The following is a 17,969-nucleotide window of genomic DNA, read 5'->3' as shown; positions in this document are numbered from 1 at the left end:
CTGTAGTGGTCCTCTGGGGGTCCTGACCATTGAAGAACAACATGAAAGGGGGCTAACAAAGCATGCAGACTACAGTCAGTAATTGTAGAACTACAAAGTGCTTATATATGGTAAGTGGAGCTGATAAAATGGACAGTGAGCAGAATTGGTCTCCCTTTGGTGCTATAACAGCCTCCATGGCTGAGCTGTTGTTACTCTCAGACATTTCCATTGTAGACAAGGGCAGCTTGACAGTGAGAAAATTGAGGAAACTCGTGTTAATGTTTGGCATCAATACTTGCATGATATTCACAATAAATGAATGATAAAACACTGAGCCAAAAAAGTAAAACTGGACAATACTGATTACAATAATCATTTGTCACGTAATTAAGAAGGGTACATCTCTGTGAACGATCTGAAACCCTGTCCCTGATCTCCATGGAATAATTAAGCAGACTCTCATTTGGAGGCATTATTCTATTGTTTACTGAATGCATCCCTGCATCAAGCTAATAATTGAGTCTATTAATTTGTTTTTGCCAGGCTCACTTAGAAGCCACTCAGTCTCTCCCGGGAGTGGCGCTTTATATAGAGGTAGATTATTTTACTAATCAGCTCCAATAAGCAGCACTACACTGCCAACCTGTTGGTTCTTCACGTCGTTTTTCACACCGGTATATCAATGCTGAGTCAAGAAGACCTCATTTATTATGTGAAACAAATTACCCCAGCACCAAGGATGCACAGAGGAAAGATATTCTAATTTTTATTCACTCCATTGCCTGCAATTTCAATATGTTTCCAAGTAATGGATAAAGAATAAAAACCCACTCCGTTGGAACACACTAATCAAAGCCACCAATGAAAGGTCAGTTTTTGAATTTCATTATTAAACCCATGACTGTATGATGCAAAAATTGGAATCCAAATGTATTTTTCTTAAATAAACTGACTTATTTTATCCAAAACAACATTCAAGATTATTTTATTAAAATGTATTTATTTTTATAGTGGTATCTAAGTTGCTTAAATATGTAACGCCCACCATCTTTGAAGCTCCTGTATGATCTGGCCCTTCAACTGGACAAACACCTCCCAGAACTTAATCAGAGCTGCAGAGCAGGGGTCCCTTGGTGACCCAAATCAAATCCTCTAGTTCTTCCCCTTCCATGCCACTCAGCCAATGCGAAGTGGGAGCCCGTGCTGCTCAGAGATGCCCACCTCTTTGGACCTGGTGCTCAATGAAACCAGGGCTAGCTCCATGGTAAGGAAAAAAGCATCCCTGATTGGCCAGCTCATGGCTGACAAGCTTGACACAGCCCTTGCCAAGGGCCTGGGGATGCCTAATACATTTAACTTTTCGACATTTAGCAGGCGCCTTTATCCACAGCGACTTACAGTACTGTGACAGTATATTGTCTAACCAATGAAGGGTTAAGGATCTTGCTCAAGGGCCCAACAGTGGCAACCTGGCAGAGGTGGGGCTTGAACCAGTAACCTTTACTAGTTCAGTGCCTTTAACGCTAGGCTACAACTGCCCTACTACACCCCAGAGGTCCCACTACCCATCTCAGCCATTGACTGTCAGTCTTTGACATCTACAGTGGTTACCAAATAAAACCTTGCATCTGGGTAACCACATAAAAAGGATCTTGTTGCTTCTGACAGACGCTCGACTTGCCCCTCATACTTGGTTCCCCATGGCTGCAGCAGCACAACCCTAGAATTGACTTGTGCACCCCCTTTGGAAGACCCTATGCGAGAACATAGAACATAGAGACTCGACTGGGAGGAGCAAAACACCAATTTTTGCGACGTTCGCTAAGGCTCTGTTTGTCAACTGCAGGACACCATTGCATTGGCAACTGCAGGACACCAAGGACCCAATCGCATTGTGGAGGTTCTGCACCAAGTGGCAACATGTGGATGTGCATTGTCCGCAATAAAGACTACACCCCCGGCCCATCCCACCCTGCTCTTGTTTCCAGTTTCTCAGCCAAAGGGTCCCACTGAGATCCTTTATAAGGTGGTCACAATCCATGGCTTGCCAAGTGACCTGGTGTCATATCGGAGACCCCAGTTTACCAGCCAGTTCTGGAAGGCCTTCTGCTGGCTTTTGGGGGCCCTTTGATGTCTAGCTTTAGCTTACTCTTACTCTAGCTTACTCTCTTAATCTTGGGCCAAACACCTGCTCCGTACAGGGTACACACATGGCATGTCACTGGCATGCCACTCTTCAAATGCCAGTTCAGGTACTTTCCACCCATATTTCCCAAGCAAGAGGCCAACATCAATGTTCCTTGAGCCCAGAAGCTCATCTAGTGCTGCAAAAGAACCGAAAGAGGCATTTCTGACACAAAAGGGAAATAAGATTGGCTATCTGACAAGGATGTACCTCTTCCTGTGGGGTACAACAAATTAAAACCCAGATACATGGGAGCTTTTAAGATTTAGTTCATCATGTCTCCTACTTTCCCATTAAATGCACAGCAACCCTACATTGTATATATTGTGCCACAAGCCAGTACTATGTAGCCCCTTTAACCTCTCCACTCCTAACTGGTAGCTGGGTCTCTTGTCAGGCCTTTAATCAACATTTGCCAAGTGAAAAGTGGTACCAGTACCAGAGAAGGACACAATACCTTGTCTATTGTCAGGGATACAGCCCAAGGAATGATCCTGGGTCCCAGTCCATCACATGCTGGACCTTTTCTGGGAATTCCACAACAAGAAAGTGCAGGTCGATACACAGTACATTTTAATAAATTACACATCCCAGAGGCTACTGCACTCATTGGCACTAATACACCACACCCTAGTGTGAGTAAGATAAGTCAGAGGGCCAATTATGCATTCAACTTAATATTCAGGAGACCTCTATTTACCAAATAATGAGGGTCTTCAATGTCCAACCTTACATCTCTTAATAGTTAACACTGGTCTGGTAAGCCCCCCCCCCCCCCCCCCGGCTTAGTTAATGCACTTGTTTATTTTTTTGTCTTGTGAACCATTTTTTTCCAGTCACTTTTGCCTCCCCAGGCCAAAACCTCCTTAGCTCTTGTTTTTTGGCCTTTCCTTTTGTTTTGATGCTGTTCAGTCACTGGCCTTGGAGTCCAGAATAGGCTTGCTGGTGAGTCATCTCTCTCCTCACCAATCATTACAGGTACATTGTTCAATTTTAGACACAGTTTTCAATTTTCAAACAAGATCCAGACTTACGTAACTAAAATGCATTGTCTTTTAGTAATTAGTAATTAGTAAGCGTTTGTTCCTCACTCCTCACTTCATCTGTTTTTCATTAATTATCATTTACCAGCATTAGTCATAATCATTAATACCACATTGCTGATGAATTCTCAGTGTTGATTAAGGCCGTAGCAAGTCAGTAGCAAGAAGGATTGTGTTTTTGTTCTGGTCAGTATGACTTTTGAAAACCAAATTTGATCTTACATAATTTGTTGTGTTTATATTTAACATTAATATAAAAGGAAAAATAAGGGGGTGAAAGGAAGTCATAGGATGTGTGATATGAAATTGTACATGACTACATTACTCAGTAAATAAATGCAATAAGCCTTTTCTCAATTTAGTACATAAGAATGTAGTGTACATTTAAAACTAAACACTAATGCTTACACTTAGAATAAATGGCTTAATAGAATCTAATATATATCTTCCACAATAAGCAGATAATTGTTAATAGGTGAGGGTATCATGAGGAATGTCATTTGTAAATGCAGGATTGCAAATAACTGGGTAATTCACCATCTACCGTACATAATACTGTAAAAAGATTCAGGAAATCCATAGAAATCTCAGTCCATGTAAGCAGGATACCACTGTTGAATGTGTATGACTTTCAAGCCCTCCGTCTATAAAAGCCACCACCTGTCATGGTATGTGGGTGCATCAGTGCCTAGAGCATGGATGACTTGTAAATGTTTAATGGCATAATTGACACAGAGGTGTATGCTGGGATTTTTGTGAGACGTATGCAGGCAACAAGGCGAATGTTTACCCCCAGAAGGCATCATTCTTTTTTTGAGTTTTAATACAATCATAAATTGTTGTTTTTATTGCATAAGTACCTACATATGTATATACTTTGCCCAATACTTAGTCTGTGCCTATAGATGCTGTACCCAATACCTATATATATATATATTACATATATATGCTTTGCCCGATACCTAGTCTTTGCGTATATGCTTTGCCCAATACCTGCTCTTTGCCCATATATTCTTTGACCATTACCTAGTATTTGCCCATATATGCTGTACCCATTACCTAGTGTCAAGGCAGCACTCACTCAACCCTTAGTGACTGGGGATTTAGAGAGAACACATTGATGAAGAACAAGTGGTTGTCAGACATCTTATCATTAGCTCTGGACTCCATGTTGGAGAATGACTTTTAGAGTTAATGTGAAAATAAAGTTGTGCTATACACCCATCAGCCATAACATTAAAACCACCTCACTGTCCATTTTATCAGCTCCACTTACCATACAGGAGCACTTTGTAGTTCTACAATTACTGACTGTAGTCCATCTGTTTCTCTGCATGCTTTGTTACCCCCCTTTCATTCTGTTCTTCAATGGTCAGGACTCTCCCAGAACCACTACAGAGCAGGTATTATTTAGGTGGTGGATCATTCTCAGCACTGCAGTGACACTGACATGGTGGTGGTGTGTTAGTGTGTGTTGTGCTGGTATGAGTGGATAAGACACAGCAATGCTGATGGAGTTTTTAAACACCTCACTGTTACTGCTGGACTAAGTAATAGTCCACCAACCAAAAATATCCAGCCAACAGTGCCCCGTGGGCAGCGTCCTGTGACCACTGATGAAGGTCTAGAAGATGACCAACTTAAACAGCAGCAATAGATGAGCGATCGTCTCTGACTTTACATCTACAAGGTGGACCAACTAGGTAGGAGTGTCTAATAGAGTGGACAGTGAGTGGACACGGTATTTAAAAACTCCAGCAGTGCTGCTGTGTCTGATCCACTCATACCAGCACAACACACACTAACACACCACCACCATGTCAGTGTCACTGCAGTGCTGAGAATGATCCATCACCTAAATAATACCTGCTCTGTAGTGGTCCTGTGGGGGTCCTGACCATTGAAAAACAGCATAAAATGGGCTAACAAAGTATGTAGAGAAACAGTTGGACTACAAGAAGGTGGTTTTAATGTTATGGCTGATCAGTGTATACACAATTTTCCACTGATTCCATATGTATCTCATTAACCAAAACTATTATGCTGACTGATGTTCGCCTACCTACTCTTGTACTGGAGCCACAATTAATAATCCCCATTGAGTCATACAAGTCTAGACGCACCTCCACATCATCGCACTACCATAACTAAATTTCACTCTTGGAATAAACTGACTGTGTTTAATTTCAACCCCCACAGTATGGAAAATGCAAATAAAATAAAAATGCAGTGTTCCTTACATTTACTTTGACTTTTATTTAATTGCAGACAGTTTGAACCTGAGATATTTCATGTTTTGTCTGCCCAACTTCATTTCATTTATTAATAAACATCCATTCCTGCATTTCAGACCTGCAACACATTCCAAAAAGAGTTGGGACAGGGGCAATTTAGGGCTAGTAATGAGGTGAACAAACTAAATAATGATGTGATTCCAAACAGGTGACTGTAATCATGGTTTGGTACAAAAGCAGAGTCAGAGGATCTCCAGTTTGCATTAGGAAATTATTAAAATGTTTAAAAACAATGAACCTCAAAGAAAGATTGGAAGGGATTTGCATATTTCTCCCTCTACAGTGCATAATATCATTAAACGATTCAAGAAATCAGGAGGAATTTCAGTACGTAAAGGCCAAGGGTGCAAGCTTAAGCTGAACGCCTGTGATCTTCGATCCCTCAGACGGCACTGCATCAAGAACCGCCACTCAACAATAGCTGATATAACCACATGGGTGAGGGATTACTTTGGCAAACGTTTGTCAAGCACTACAATACAGAGTTACATGCACAAATACCACTTAAAACTTTACTGTGCAAAAAATAAGCCTTATGTTAACCATGTACAGAAGCGGCGTCGATTTCTCTGGGCTCGGAGGCATCTAGGATGGACCGTCACACAGTGGAAACGTGTATTGTGGTCAGATGAATCAGCATTCCAGGTCTTTTTTGGAAAAAAATGGACGCCGTGTGCTCTGGAGCAAAGACGAAAAGGCCCTTCCAAACTGTTATCAGCAACACGTCCAAAAGCCAGGGTCTGTCATGGTATGGGGTGTGTCGCTGCCCTCAGGAAAGGTCATTTACACTTCTGTGATGGCAGCATTAATGCAGAAAAGTACATTGAGATCTTAGAGCAACATGTGCTGCCTTCAAGACGTCCATGCATTTTCCAACAAGACGATGCAAAACCACATGCTGCACACATTACAAAGGCATGGCTACGGAAGAAGAGGGTACGAGTACTGGACTGGCCTGGCTGCAGTCCTGGCCTGTCCACAATAGAGAATGTGTGGAGAATTTTGAAACGGAAAAAGCGACAACGACGACCCCGTACTGTTGTACATCTTAAGACGTGTTTGCAGGAAGAATGGAACAAAATAAAAGCTGAAACACTAAATCACTTGGTTTCCTCGGTGCCAAAACTTTTTAAGTCTTTTAAGTGTGGTGAAAAGGAATGGCAACATTACAAAGTGGTAAATGCTTTACTGTCCCAACGTTTTTGGAATGTGTTGCCGGCCTGAAATGCAGGAATGGATGTTTATTAATAAATGAAATAAAGTTGACCAGACAAAACATGAAATATCTCAGGTTCACCCAGCATTGTGTTGTGTTCTTTGACTTCTATCTGTTATTGTAAATACTTGGACACTTCATTTAGTGGATTCATTGTTTTGTTTATTAAGCAAAACCCATTAGTTGCATCATTACTTTATGTTACATATGGCACAAATCTCTATATGCCTTCCAGACTGCAGTTATCTATGGTGTGTAAATTGAAGCACTGAATCATGGTGCAGGCCCACCAGCTGGAGAGGAAAAGAAGAAGAAATTACCAGTAAGCACCAATTAGTGTTGCATAATGCCTGGAAGGTGATACTGCATTGTTTGAAGTGCTGGTCGACCTAAAGGTCAGCACAATGCCCTTTATACTGTGATATTTCTAAAGGCGTTTGTTAGATGTAACACTTCATATTGTTAAAATGGACTGAATAGGTTATATAACATGTAACTAAAAGAACATAAGCACCCCTTTTGGTGTGTTAGTGTGTGTTGTGCTGGTGTGAGTGGATCAAGCACAGCAGCGATGCTGGAGTTTTTAAATACCGTGTCCACTCACTGTCCACTCCTACCTAGTTGGTCCACCTTGTAGATGTAAAGTCAGAGACGATCATTCATCTATTGCTGCTGTTTGAGTTGGTCATCTTTTAGACCTTCATCAGTGGTCACTGGGCGCTGTTGGCTGGATGTTTTTGGTTGGTGGACTATTCTCAGTCCAGCAGGGACAGTGAGGTGTTTAAAAACTCCACCACCACCATGTCAGTGTCACTGCAGTGCTGAGAATGATCCACCACCTAAATAATACCTACTCTGTAGTGGTCTTGTGGGGGTCCTGACCATTGAAGAACAGCATAAAAGGGGCTAACAAAGCATGCAGAGAAACAGATGGACTACAGTCAGTAATTGTAGAACTACAAAGTGCTTCTATATGGTAAGTGGAGCTGATAAAATGGACAGTGTAGAAGTGTAGAAACAAGGAGGTGGTTTTAATGTCATGGTTGATCGGTGTATTTTTCTATACAGTAATTAAAACACTCATATGAGCAAATGTAAAACTTACTTTTTGTGTAGCAGCCTCGACATTAGGTGTTTGAGGACAGTTTAAGCGAATTCTACATCCTAAGCATGCTAACAGCCAGAAATGAAGAATTAACATTTAGTAAATTATGTACTGCTGTAAATTAGTCACCATTGATCATCGCTCATGTTTGAATGCATGATCAAAGTTTAAATAGACTGGTTCCAGCTTACTCATGATTTGAATCACAGTAAGCGTTTATTAATCAGACCAGACTGTAATTTTTTTAATGAATTACATTTAATTATGTTAAATAATCCAGGGCACGTTCCCAACCTAACGTGAAAACGTACCCAGCAATGATCCCTTCCAATTAATGCCCATTATTTATATTTCTGACCGTTTAGCATTAATTCTAGTTATGCTGTGATTAATCACTGTTTTTGAAAAACTATAGAAAACTATAGAAATTGAATTATACACTGATCAGCCATAACATTAAAACCACCTCCTTATTTCTACATGCACTGTCCATTTTATTAGCTCTATTTACCATATAGAAGCACAGTATGGTTGTGTTAGTGTGTGTTGTGCTGGTATGAGTGGATAAGACACAGCAGCACTGATGGAGTTTTTAAACACCTCACTGTCACTGCTGGACTGAGAATAGTCCACCAACCAAAATTATCCAGCCAACAGCGCCCCGTGGGCAGCGTCCTGTGACCACTGATGAAGGTCTAGAAGATGACCAACTCAAACAGCAGCAATAGATGAGCGATCGTCTCTGACTTTCCATCTACAAGGTGGACCAACTAGGTAGGAGTGGACAGTGAGTGGACATGGTATTTAAAAACTCCAGCAGCGCTGCTGTGTCTGATCCACTCATACCAGCACAACACACACTAACACACCACCACCATGTCAGTGTCACTGCAGTGCTGAGAATGATCCACCACCTAAATAATACCTGCTCTGTAGTGGTCATGTGGGGGTCCTGACCATTGAAGAACAGGGTGAAAGGGGGCTAACAAAGCATGCAGGGGAAAAAAAACAGATGGACTACAGTCAGTAATTGTAGAACTACAAAGTGCTCCTATATGGTAAGTGGAGCTGATAAAATGGACAGTATAGAAGTGCATAAACAAGGGAGTTTTTTTTAATGTTATGGCTGATCAGTGTATATGTCCATGTAGAAGAATGTTGGGCCCCCTTAGGGCAGCTTGATTGTGGTTCTATGACATCGGGCAGCAGAAGTATGTGGACACCTGTCCTGGAACCTGTTTAATATCCTCTTCCAAAAACTAAGTTGTTAAAGCTTGTTGTTAAAGACTTAATACTCTAATGCCATCTACTGGGTATGAACATATGTTACAGGATTATATGTATGGATCCCTGTATGGGCAAGGGAGTCTGCCATATTTTCGTTTGCTATCAGTAAACATGAGGTGTAGTTAAGATCCACATACGATGAAGATACACCTGGCAAGTGAAAAGAAGTGTTCGGCAACCAAGGCTCTCCTAGACCTATCATCATTTGGAGATGACTGGATTTGGTGAAAAAGTGGAATATAAATAAATAGAAGCTTAAAAAAGAAATACCCATGGTGACGTAAGCGTTAACAATGGCAACACATGGCATTCCATATTGTGGTCTTAGCTGAACCCATAAGACTTCTGACAAATGGGCGTTGTGCTGATGTTGCAGGTTCAAACTCTGTGGTAAGTGTTGCAACATAGAGCAGTCGATTCTTACTCTGTGCATGATCACACTAGTTTTGTAAGTGCTTAAGCTGCTTAGTGGTTCATGGCTGAACTGCTGACACTCCTAAATGTTTTAACTTAATAAAAAAAACATTTGACCCCGGCAGCTCCAGCCAGGCAGAAATTGGTTGAAATAACAGTATTACTCATTCTACTGCCAGTTTTTTTCAATTAAAAGGTTGTTAAACTGTGGTCAACCGGTGACAGGGTCATGGGCAGCCAAGGCTCATTGATCCACGTGGGGAGCGAAGGCTGGTCCATGTGACGAGCTACTGTAGCTCAAATTGGTCCAACAGACGAGCTACTGAAGCTCAAATTGATGAAGTTAATGCTGGTTCTGATAGAAAGGTGTCAGAATACACAGTGCATCGCAGTTTGTCGCGTATGGGGCTGCATAGTGCTGACCCCTGTCCACCGCCGAAAGCGCCAACAATGGGCACGTGAGCATCGGAACTGGACCACACAGCAATGGAAGAAGGTGGCCTGGTCTGATGAATCACGTTTTCTTATACATCATGTGAATGACCGGGTGCGTCTGTCGCTTACCTGGGGAACACATGGCACCAGGATGCACTATGGGAAGAAGGCAAGCCGGTGGAGGCAGTGTGACGCTTTGGGCAATGTTCTGCTGGGAAACCTTGGGTCCTGCCATCCATGTGGATGTTACTTTGACACGTACCACCTACCTAAGCATCGTTGAAGACCATGTACACGCTTTCATGGAAACGGTATTCCCTGATGGCTGTGGCCTCTTTTAGCAAAAATGGTTCAGGGACGGTTTGAGGAGCACAACGAGTTTGAGGTGTTGACTTGGCCTCCAGATTCCCCAGATCTCAATCCAATCGAGCATGTGTGGGATGTGCTGGACAAACAGGTCTGATCCATGGAGGCCCCACCTCACAACTTAGAGGAGTTAAAGGATCTGCTGCTGACATCTTGGTGCCAGATACCACAGCACACCTTCAGGGGTCTAGTGGAGTCAATGCCTTGACGGGTCAGGGCTGTTTTGGCAGCCAAAGGGGGGGCCAACACAATGTTAGGAAGGTGGTCATTATGTTATGCATAGAAGTTAATATATATATATATAAAAAATAGACAAACATAAATGCAAATACACAAATGTTGACCCAGTCTGAATTTTTATTAGGGTTTGAAAAAGGCTACAAAGTACATTTTAAAGATCTCATACAAGTCTGTCGTTTCACATTTTAACTACTCAAACCCAAGAACATTTGAACCCAAAGATGGCACCATACATACACTACAGTATCAGGTTAGGCACAAGGTGAAGGGTAGACAGCACCTATACCCAGGACTGTCTGTTGGTTTCTGTAATTCCTTTACCTTTCAATCATAATAAAGCATCTTGTCTGATGTTATTAAACCCAAACACCAAGCCCAAACCCGTATTAGAAGACCCAGAGCCTCATTATTGCAGCAGAGCGCAGATACAGTGGAAGTGCTCGAGGTTCCTGCAGGCCTGCAGCCAGCGCTGTACGTTGGCCGCGGCAGACAAGGCCTGGCCTTGTTGAAGGAGGCAGCAAGCGCATACGATATCGGCCAGCGAAAGTTCGTTACCCAGCAACCATGTCGAACGGCCCAGCGCGCCGTTCAGAGAGCGCAGTACGGCCGCGCTCTCCTTGTTACCGCCTTCAGCCAGCTGGAAGAAGACCATGTCAAGCCAGCTGTCCACCTGCGTGGCCAGGAGTGGATCCTTTGGTTCGGCGCCCAGCAGCCGGAAGAGGAAGCGTGCCACGTTGGCCTCGCCTTCGATGGCGCACATACTCTGCGTGCTGAACTTCATCTGCACTTTCGGCACTGGATTGAGAAAAGGGGAGAGAGGTTAGATCACTTCATCTTCATCATAATCACAAAGATCACTAATATTTATCACTAATTTAACATGTATTAATATTTAATGGTTGTCATGTGGTCATTCTTGCATTTTGATAGACCTGCAGAGTTCTGGGACACTGTTCTATGGACTGACCGATCAAAACTGGAACTGTTTGGCCATATGGATCAGCGGCTTGTCTGGGGCAAGAAAGGCATGGCTTATGACCAGAAGAATACTATCCCTGTGATCAAGCATGCAGGTGGGTCAATGCTGATGTGGTATCTGCTATCTGGCCCGTATGACTGGCATCATGGAATGGAATGCCAAAATGATTTTTTGGAACATGTTGGTGGACGCTTGTGTCCAGAACGACTCACAACTGCAATCAAGCAATTGAGGATTAAAAGCATTGCTCAAGGAATTTGTGACCTTTAGATCACTAGTCCAGTACCCTAACCACTGAGTTTCCACTGCCTACCTAAGAGGCAGTTTGCAGGGCGCTCAGGTGGCGCAGCGGCAAAACACACTAGCACACCAGAGCTGACATCTCGAATCTAGACTGGGCGCCTACACGAACAATAATTGGCTCGTTCGCAGGGAGGGTGCCGGAGCTGATGCAATTACGACCTCTGCTGGCTGATTGATATAACTCGCCTCGTGCAGGTGAAAAGATTCAGTCGGCTACTGCACACGTGTCGGAGGGGTCGTGTGTTAGTCACGGCTCTCCTCAGTCCTCCTCAGACTGGAGGTCAACATTTACATTTTCAGCATTTAGTGTAGTGGACGCTTTTATCCGAAGCGACTTACAGTACTGTGACAGTATACTGTCTGAGCAATTGAGGGTTAAGGGCCTTGCTCAAGAGCCCAACTGCGGCAACCTGGCAGGGGTGGGGCTTGAACCAGCAACCTTTTGAATACGAGTCCAGTACCTTAACCGCTAGGCTGGTAAAGGACCACCACAGAGCAGGTATTATTTGGGTGGTGGATCATTCTCAGCACTACAGTGACACTGACATGGTGGTGGTGTGTTAGTGTGTGTTGTGCTGGTATGAGTGGATCAGACACAGCAGTGCTACTGGAGTTTTTAAACACCGTGTCCACTCATTGTCCACTCTATTAGACACTCCTACCTAGTTGGTCCACCTTGTAGATGTAACGTCAGAGACGATCGCTCATCTATTGCTGCTGTTTGAGTCGGTCATCTTCTAGACCTTCATCAGTGGTCACAGGACGGTGCCCACGGGGCGCTGTTGGCTGGATATTTTTGGTTGGTGGACTCCAGCAGTGACAGTGAGGTGTTTAAAAATCCAGTCATACCAGCACAACACACACTAACACACCACCACCATGTCAGTGTCACTGCAGTGCTGAGAATGAGCCATCACCCAAATATTACCTGCTCTGTAGTGGTCCTGCAGTGGTCCTAGGAGAGTCCTGACCATTGAAGAACAGCTAACATTGAAGAACGGGGGCTAACAAAGCATGCAGAGAAACAGATGGACTACAGTCAGTAATTGTAGAACTACAAAGTGCTTCTATATGGTCAGTGGAGCTGATAAAATGGAGAAACAAGGAGGTGGTTTTAATGTTATGACTGATCAGTGTATATGCCAACAGTTCTATCCCAAAAAAGAAAAAGTTTAAACAAATTAAATACCAAAACGTCAAACCACAAAGCCTTAAGCGCTAGCTTTCCAAGCTTTGCACGGCTGGCAAGACTAAACCTGACCACATTCCTGTTATAAAACAAGCTTTCACACCATTCTTTTTCTTACCATCTTTCCATATGAGCGTGAAACCCAGTTGGAATCGCTCACGGCTATAGTTTTTGTTGTGGTGCTGCCCCAGGCATGAGAGCAGCTCCGGGGGGACGCTCGAGACAGACGAATGCACGTGTACAGCGGAGAGCACTCTGTAACTCTTGCACAGCAGCTCATGCAGCACCAGCAGTGAGAGTGGAGGACTGGCGGGGTTAGCGTTGATCACTATGTCCCTCAGTGCACCTGGGTCCTGCAAAGCATAAGCAATCACAACTTTTTTAACTTAACATTTTAACCATTTCTACATATTTCATCATTGGATATTCTGGATTACATCTGAGGCTGCACTGGAGGTTATATACTGTAGGTACGTAGGTTAAATCATAACCTCCCTTCATTTCTGGTTGTTCAAGTTGGACGGGACTAAACTGGATGTAGGTGACATCAAATGGACGAATAAGAATAAGAAATGTATCCTCTGTACTCCACCCAACTGGCAGAACACTCATACATATACTAATTAGCCAAAACATACACACCGCCCGTCGCTACTACCGATCGGATGGTTTAGTGAGGTCCTCGGATCGGCCCCGCCGGGGCTCCTCGCGGGCCTTGGCGGAGCGCCGAGAAGTCGATCAAACTTGACTATCTAGAGGAAGTAAAAGTCGTAACAAGGTTTCCGTAGGTGAACCTGCGGAAGGATCATTAACGGGTAGCATGCACACCGAGGTCTCAACCCCCCGCCCGGGCCAAGGTAGCTCCACGAGACCCCCGTTCCCGGTTTCTTCGAGAAGGGGACCTACCGCCCCAAAAATATGCAGTGCCTATTTTATATCAACTGGGCATGACACAGTCAGGGCCAAATCATCATGGCCTGGGCTGGATTGGACTGGTTTGGGCTTAGATATCTCAGAAACAGCAAGGGGTGCTCAAGTATACCCACTGAGAGTGGTTCAATGAGGGAGGGACAATTTAGGAATTGCTGACAAGTTGTTGGGCAGCCAAGACTCATTGATGCCAGTGAACATAAGGCTAACAGAGGAGCTTCTGTGGCTCCAATTGACCGTGTCAAAAGACCCAATACAAACCAATCAAACCCATCTGTATGAGTCGCAGGCCAGTCAAAATGCCCATGTAAGACCTGTCCACCTTCTAAAACACCTACAATTGGCACACAGGTATCAGAACCGGACATAGAAGCAATGGCAGAAGGTCGACTGGTCAGACAAATCGAGTTTTCTCCAAAACCACATGGATGTCCACGCAAGACACTCTTTCAAATGTCTTGTGGAGTCCATGGTTCAATGAGTCAAAGCTGTTTCGACAGCATGTTAGGTGGGTGGTGCCAATGTTTTGGGTCATCAGTGTCTCTTTTTTTGGGTATATTTTGTTTATGCATTTTCTCCCGACTTTTTAGCGCGTCCAATTGCCCCATTGCGTCACGCTTCCTCTCCACCAATGCCGACCCCCGCACCGATTTGAAGGGAACGAAGCTAACCCACGCCCCCACACGTGGGCAGCAGCCGTATGCATTTTTTCACCCACACCAGGCGAGTGCATACATATGCGAATCAGCTCTGTGTACGGAGAGACACACCCCAAAAGCACTCTTTCCCCGCCTCTGTGCAGGTGCCATCAATCAGCCAGCAGAGGTCGTAGTTGCACCCCTATATGAACGACAGGCCAATCGTTGTTCATGTGGCCGCTCAGCCCAGTCGGATGGCAGAGCTGAGATTCGATACGATGTGTTCGAGATCCCAGCTCTGGTGTGCTAGGGTGTGTTTTTACCGCTGCGCCACCTGAGCGGCCCACGTAGAGGATTCGATCGTTCAGAATAGACGATTTGCTCACTTTGCCAAGAAGACTATCGAGATCAGCTGTGCCCGTGAAGGAGGACTCTGTTGTACTCTGTGACAGAGTCGTAACATCCAGGTCAGCGTCTGGAGTAGTGACCGTCTTAGCCAGGCCATCTACGGCTGCCTTTAGCGCGTACAACTTGCGCATGATCTCGTCCTGGCGGGCCTCCAGTGCTTTGATGGCAGGATCCACATCTCCATTCTGCAAGAGTGAAAAAAAGGCATACAAACCTATGAATCATAGATCAGCTTTATAATGAACACCTGTATACACCTGTATACCTGCTTGTTTACCCTTTCGACTGATAAAAAGTGGTGACAAAAAGCACAGGGAAAGAAATGGGCTACATTTCTCCTCGTGTCTGCCTGGGTTTCCTCCCACAGTCCAAAAACATACAGTCAGGTTCATTTGAGATACTTAAGTCACCCTAGGTATGATTATGAGTGTGTGTATGTGTGTTTGCCCTGTGATGGGCTGGCGACCTGTCCGGGGTGTTTCGCCCAGTGAATCGGACCCACCACGACCCTGACCAGGATAAAGCGGTATTAAAACAGACAATGAATTAATAAAAGAATGCACATATCGAGGCAACACAGTGATTACCACTGTTGTCTTACAGGAAGGTTCTGGGTTCGATTCCTAGGTGGAGTTAGCATGTTCTCCCCGTGTTTACATGGGTTTCCTCCCACAGTCCTAAAACATACAGTCAGGTTAATTTGAGATACAGGTACCTAAGTCCCCCTAGGTATAAGTGTGTGTATGTGTGTTTGCCCTGTGATGGGCTGGCGACCTGGACCCACCGTGACCCTGACCATGGATGAAGCTGTGGTAAAACAGCCAATGATTTAATGAATGAATACATATATCATACCAGGCAAAGTGAGTCCTTTTGACTGATAAACAGGGGTGACAAAGTGCACAGGGAAACAAGTGGGCTACAGTTAGTAATTGTATACCAGCAATGTTGATCAGTATGGTAAAATAATCGATTAATGCGCATGGGTTAATGAGCGATTAATGAGCGATGGCTCGATGGGTAGCACTGTTGCCTCACAGAAAGGTGGTCCCGGGTTCGATTCTTAGGTGGAGTTTGCATGTTCTCCTCGTGTCTGCGTGGGTTTCCTCCCACAGTCCAAAAACATACGGTCAGGTTAATTGAAGATACTGAAGTCTAGGTATAAGTGTGTGTATGTGTATGTGTGTTTGCGCCGTGATGGGCTGGCGACCTACCCAGATTGTTTACTGCCATTCGCCCAGTGAATAGGACCCACCACGACCCTGACCATGGATAAAGCGGTAGTAAAACAGCCAATAAATTAGTGAATGAATACATATATCATACTAGGCAAAGTGAGTCCTGTAGGAGTCCTTTTGACTGATAAACGGGGGTGACAAAGTGCACAGGGAAACAAGTGGGCTACAGTTAGTAATTGTATACCAGCAATGTTGATCAGTATGGTAAATGTAGCTCTTAAAATAATCGATTAATGCGCATGGGTTAATGAGCGATTCTGTGTTGCCTTACAGAAAGAAGTTCGATTCTTGGGTGGAGTTTGCATGTTCTCCTCGTGTCCGCGTGGGTTTCCTCGCACGGTCCAAAAACATACAGTCAGGGTATAAGTGTGTGAATGTGTGTGTGTTTGCCCTGTGACCCACCACGACCCTGACCAGGATAACATTCATATCAACTCACATGTAATGCATTGTGACGTCATAGTGAGTGCATGTATGCATGATATGATTTTAAATGAACTGCACTTGGCACGTGACCAGTGCATGGCGGTGGCGCGCGACTGAGCTATTAATACTGCAGAGTGGACAGCTGAGCAGAGATTACAGTAATGCATTGCTGCACTGTGCTTCCAGTTGCATCAGCCGGATCTGTATACGAGCTAACACACTAATCACTGCTCGGACTTGATCATTCACGCTTTTGCATGTATTTATGTACACGGATCTCAACAAATTACTGGATTATATGTAAATAAAATGCAGAACGAATGAGGTTTAGATAGTTACCTGGAGCGCGTGCTGGCTGGAGCTGCTCCCGTGCTGCGCGTGCACGTTGGGTAACGTGTACATGCACGTCGGTAAATCAATGTGTGTTCCACTCTCACTGACTGGATTTAACTGGTACATAAACATGCTGACTGATTCTCCCACTTCTAACTGGTATAATAATCCAACTCGAAGAGTTTAAGCAGTCTGGACGGCTTCTCCACTTCCCTTCTAGCTTAGCTTCAGACGCTAAAAGTACGTCAATGTCGCGTCATTTCCCTCGAAAGTAAAAGCCCACGTATTTAACACGGGTTTAAATCTCAATTCCTGCATGTATTTCAATAAACGCCACCTTACCTGACATGCTAGACTTCTCATCTTGTGTTTTAATAATATTTAATAATTATTAGCTTAGCATTAATTTACTGTAATCATCAAAAAGTTCCCACAGACAGAGATGTAACTAGGCGGGCGCTAGGACCTCGGAGAGGTTGCTGCAGTTTGAGTTTAGACTTGCAGTTAGACAGCAGTGAGACCACAGAAGGAAAAGCCTTCAATTTCAATGTCAACAGTTAAAATGAATAAATACATTTTCAATGCTTTTCACGTAAAATATTGATATATTGTATATTTTCATCTTTAAAATCATTTTATATATATATATCCATTTAATTAAATTATTTCAGAATCGGTTCATGTTAGCTCCTGAGCTCCTGTACCTTCTGTGGAGATACTGAAGAATCATTATTCATTTATTTTTTAATGCAAGATAACAAATACATTTTGATTTGACTTGCAAAATCATTCGTTTAAACTAATTAAAGTTACTATTGAAACTATAATAGAATAGAATATATTATAAATTTTTTATTCATAAATAATACAATAATAATGTATGCTCCAAAGGGCGGCCCGGTGGGTAGCACTGTTGCCTCACAACAAGAAGGTCCTGGGTTTGATCCCCAAGCGGGAC

The 17,969-nt window shown here is 43.7% G+C and overlaps 1 protein-coding gene across 2 annotated transcripts; it reads right to left on the bottom strand.

Annotated features, from left to right (window-relative positions):
* Nucleotides 1–10,666: 10,666 nt before the first annotated feature.
* Nucleotides 10,667–17,415, bottom strand: aimp2 (aminoacyl tRNA synthetase complex interacting multifunctional protein 2). 2 transcript variants are annotated; one of them, XM_063018883.1, is made up of 5 exons: nucleotides 17,354–17,415; nucleotides 17,018–17,245; nucleotides 14,993–15,199; nucleotides 13,157–13,391; nucleotides 10,667–11,362 (listed from the first exon to the last, which is right to left on the bottom strand). In XM_063018883.1, the coding sequence occupies exons 2-5, from the start codon at nucleotides 17,141–17,143 to the stop codon at nucleotides 10,974–10,976; spliced, it is 957 nt and encodes a 318-aa protein (XP_062874953.1). In that variant the 5' UTR covers nucleotides 17,144–17,245; nucleotides 17,354–17,415; the 3' UTR covers nucleotides 10,667–10,973. The 2 variants fall into 2 exon arrangements, with proteins under 2 accessions (XP_062874953.1, XP_062874952.1); XM_063018882.1 differs by having other exon boundaries at nucleotides 17,018–17,391.
* Nucleotides 17,416–17,969: the final 554 nt, after the last annotated feature.

The sequence above is a fragment of the Trichomycterus rosablanca genome, chromosome 22 (assembly GCF_030014385.1).
Source record: "Trichomycterus rosablanca isolate fTriRos1 chromosome 22, fTriRos1.hap1, whole genome shotgun sequence".
Classification (NCBI taxonomy): domain Eukaryota; kingdom Metazoa; phylum Chordata; class Actinopteri; order Siluriformes; family Trichomycteridae; genus Trichomycterus; species Trichomycterus rosablanca.
This window is presented reverse-complemented; position numbering and strand designations above follow the sequence as displayed.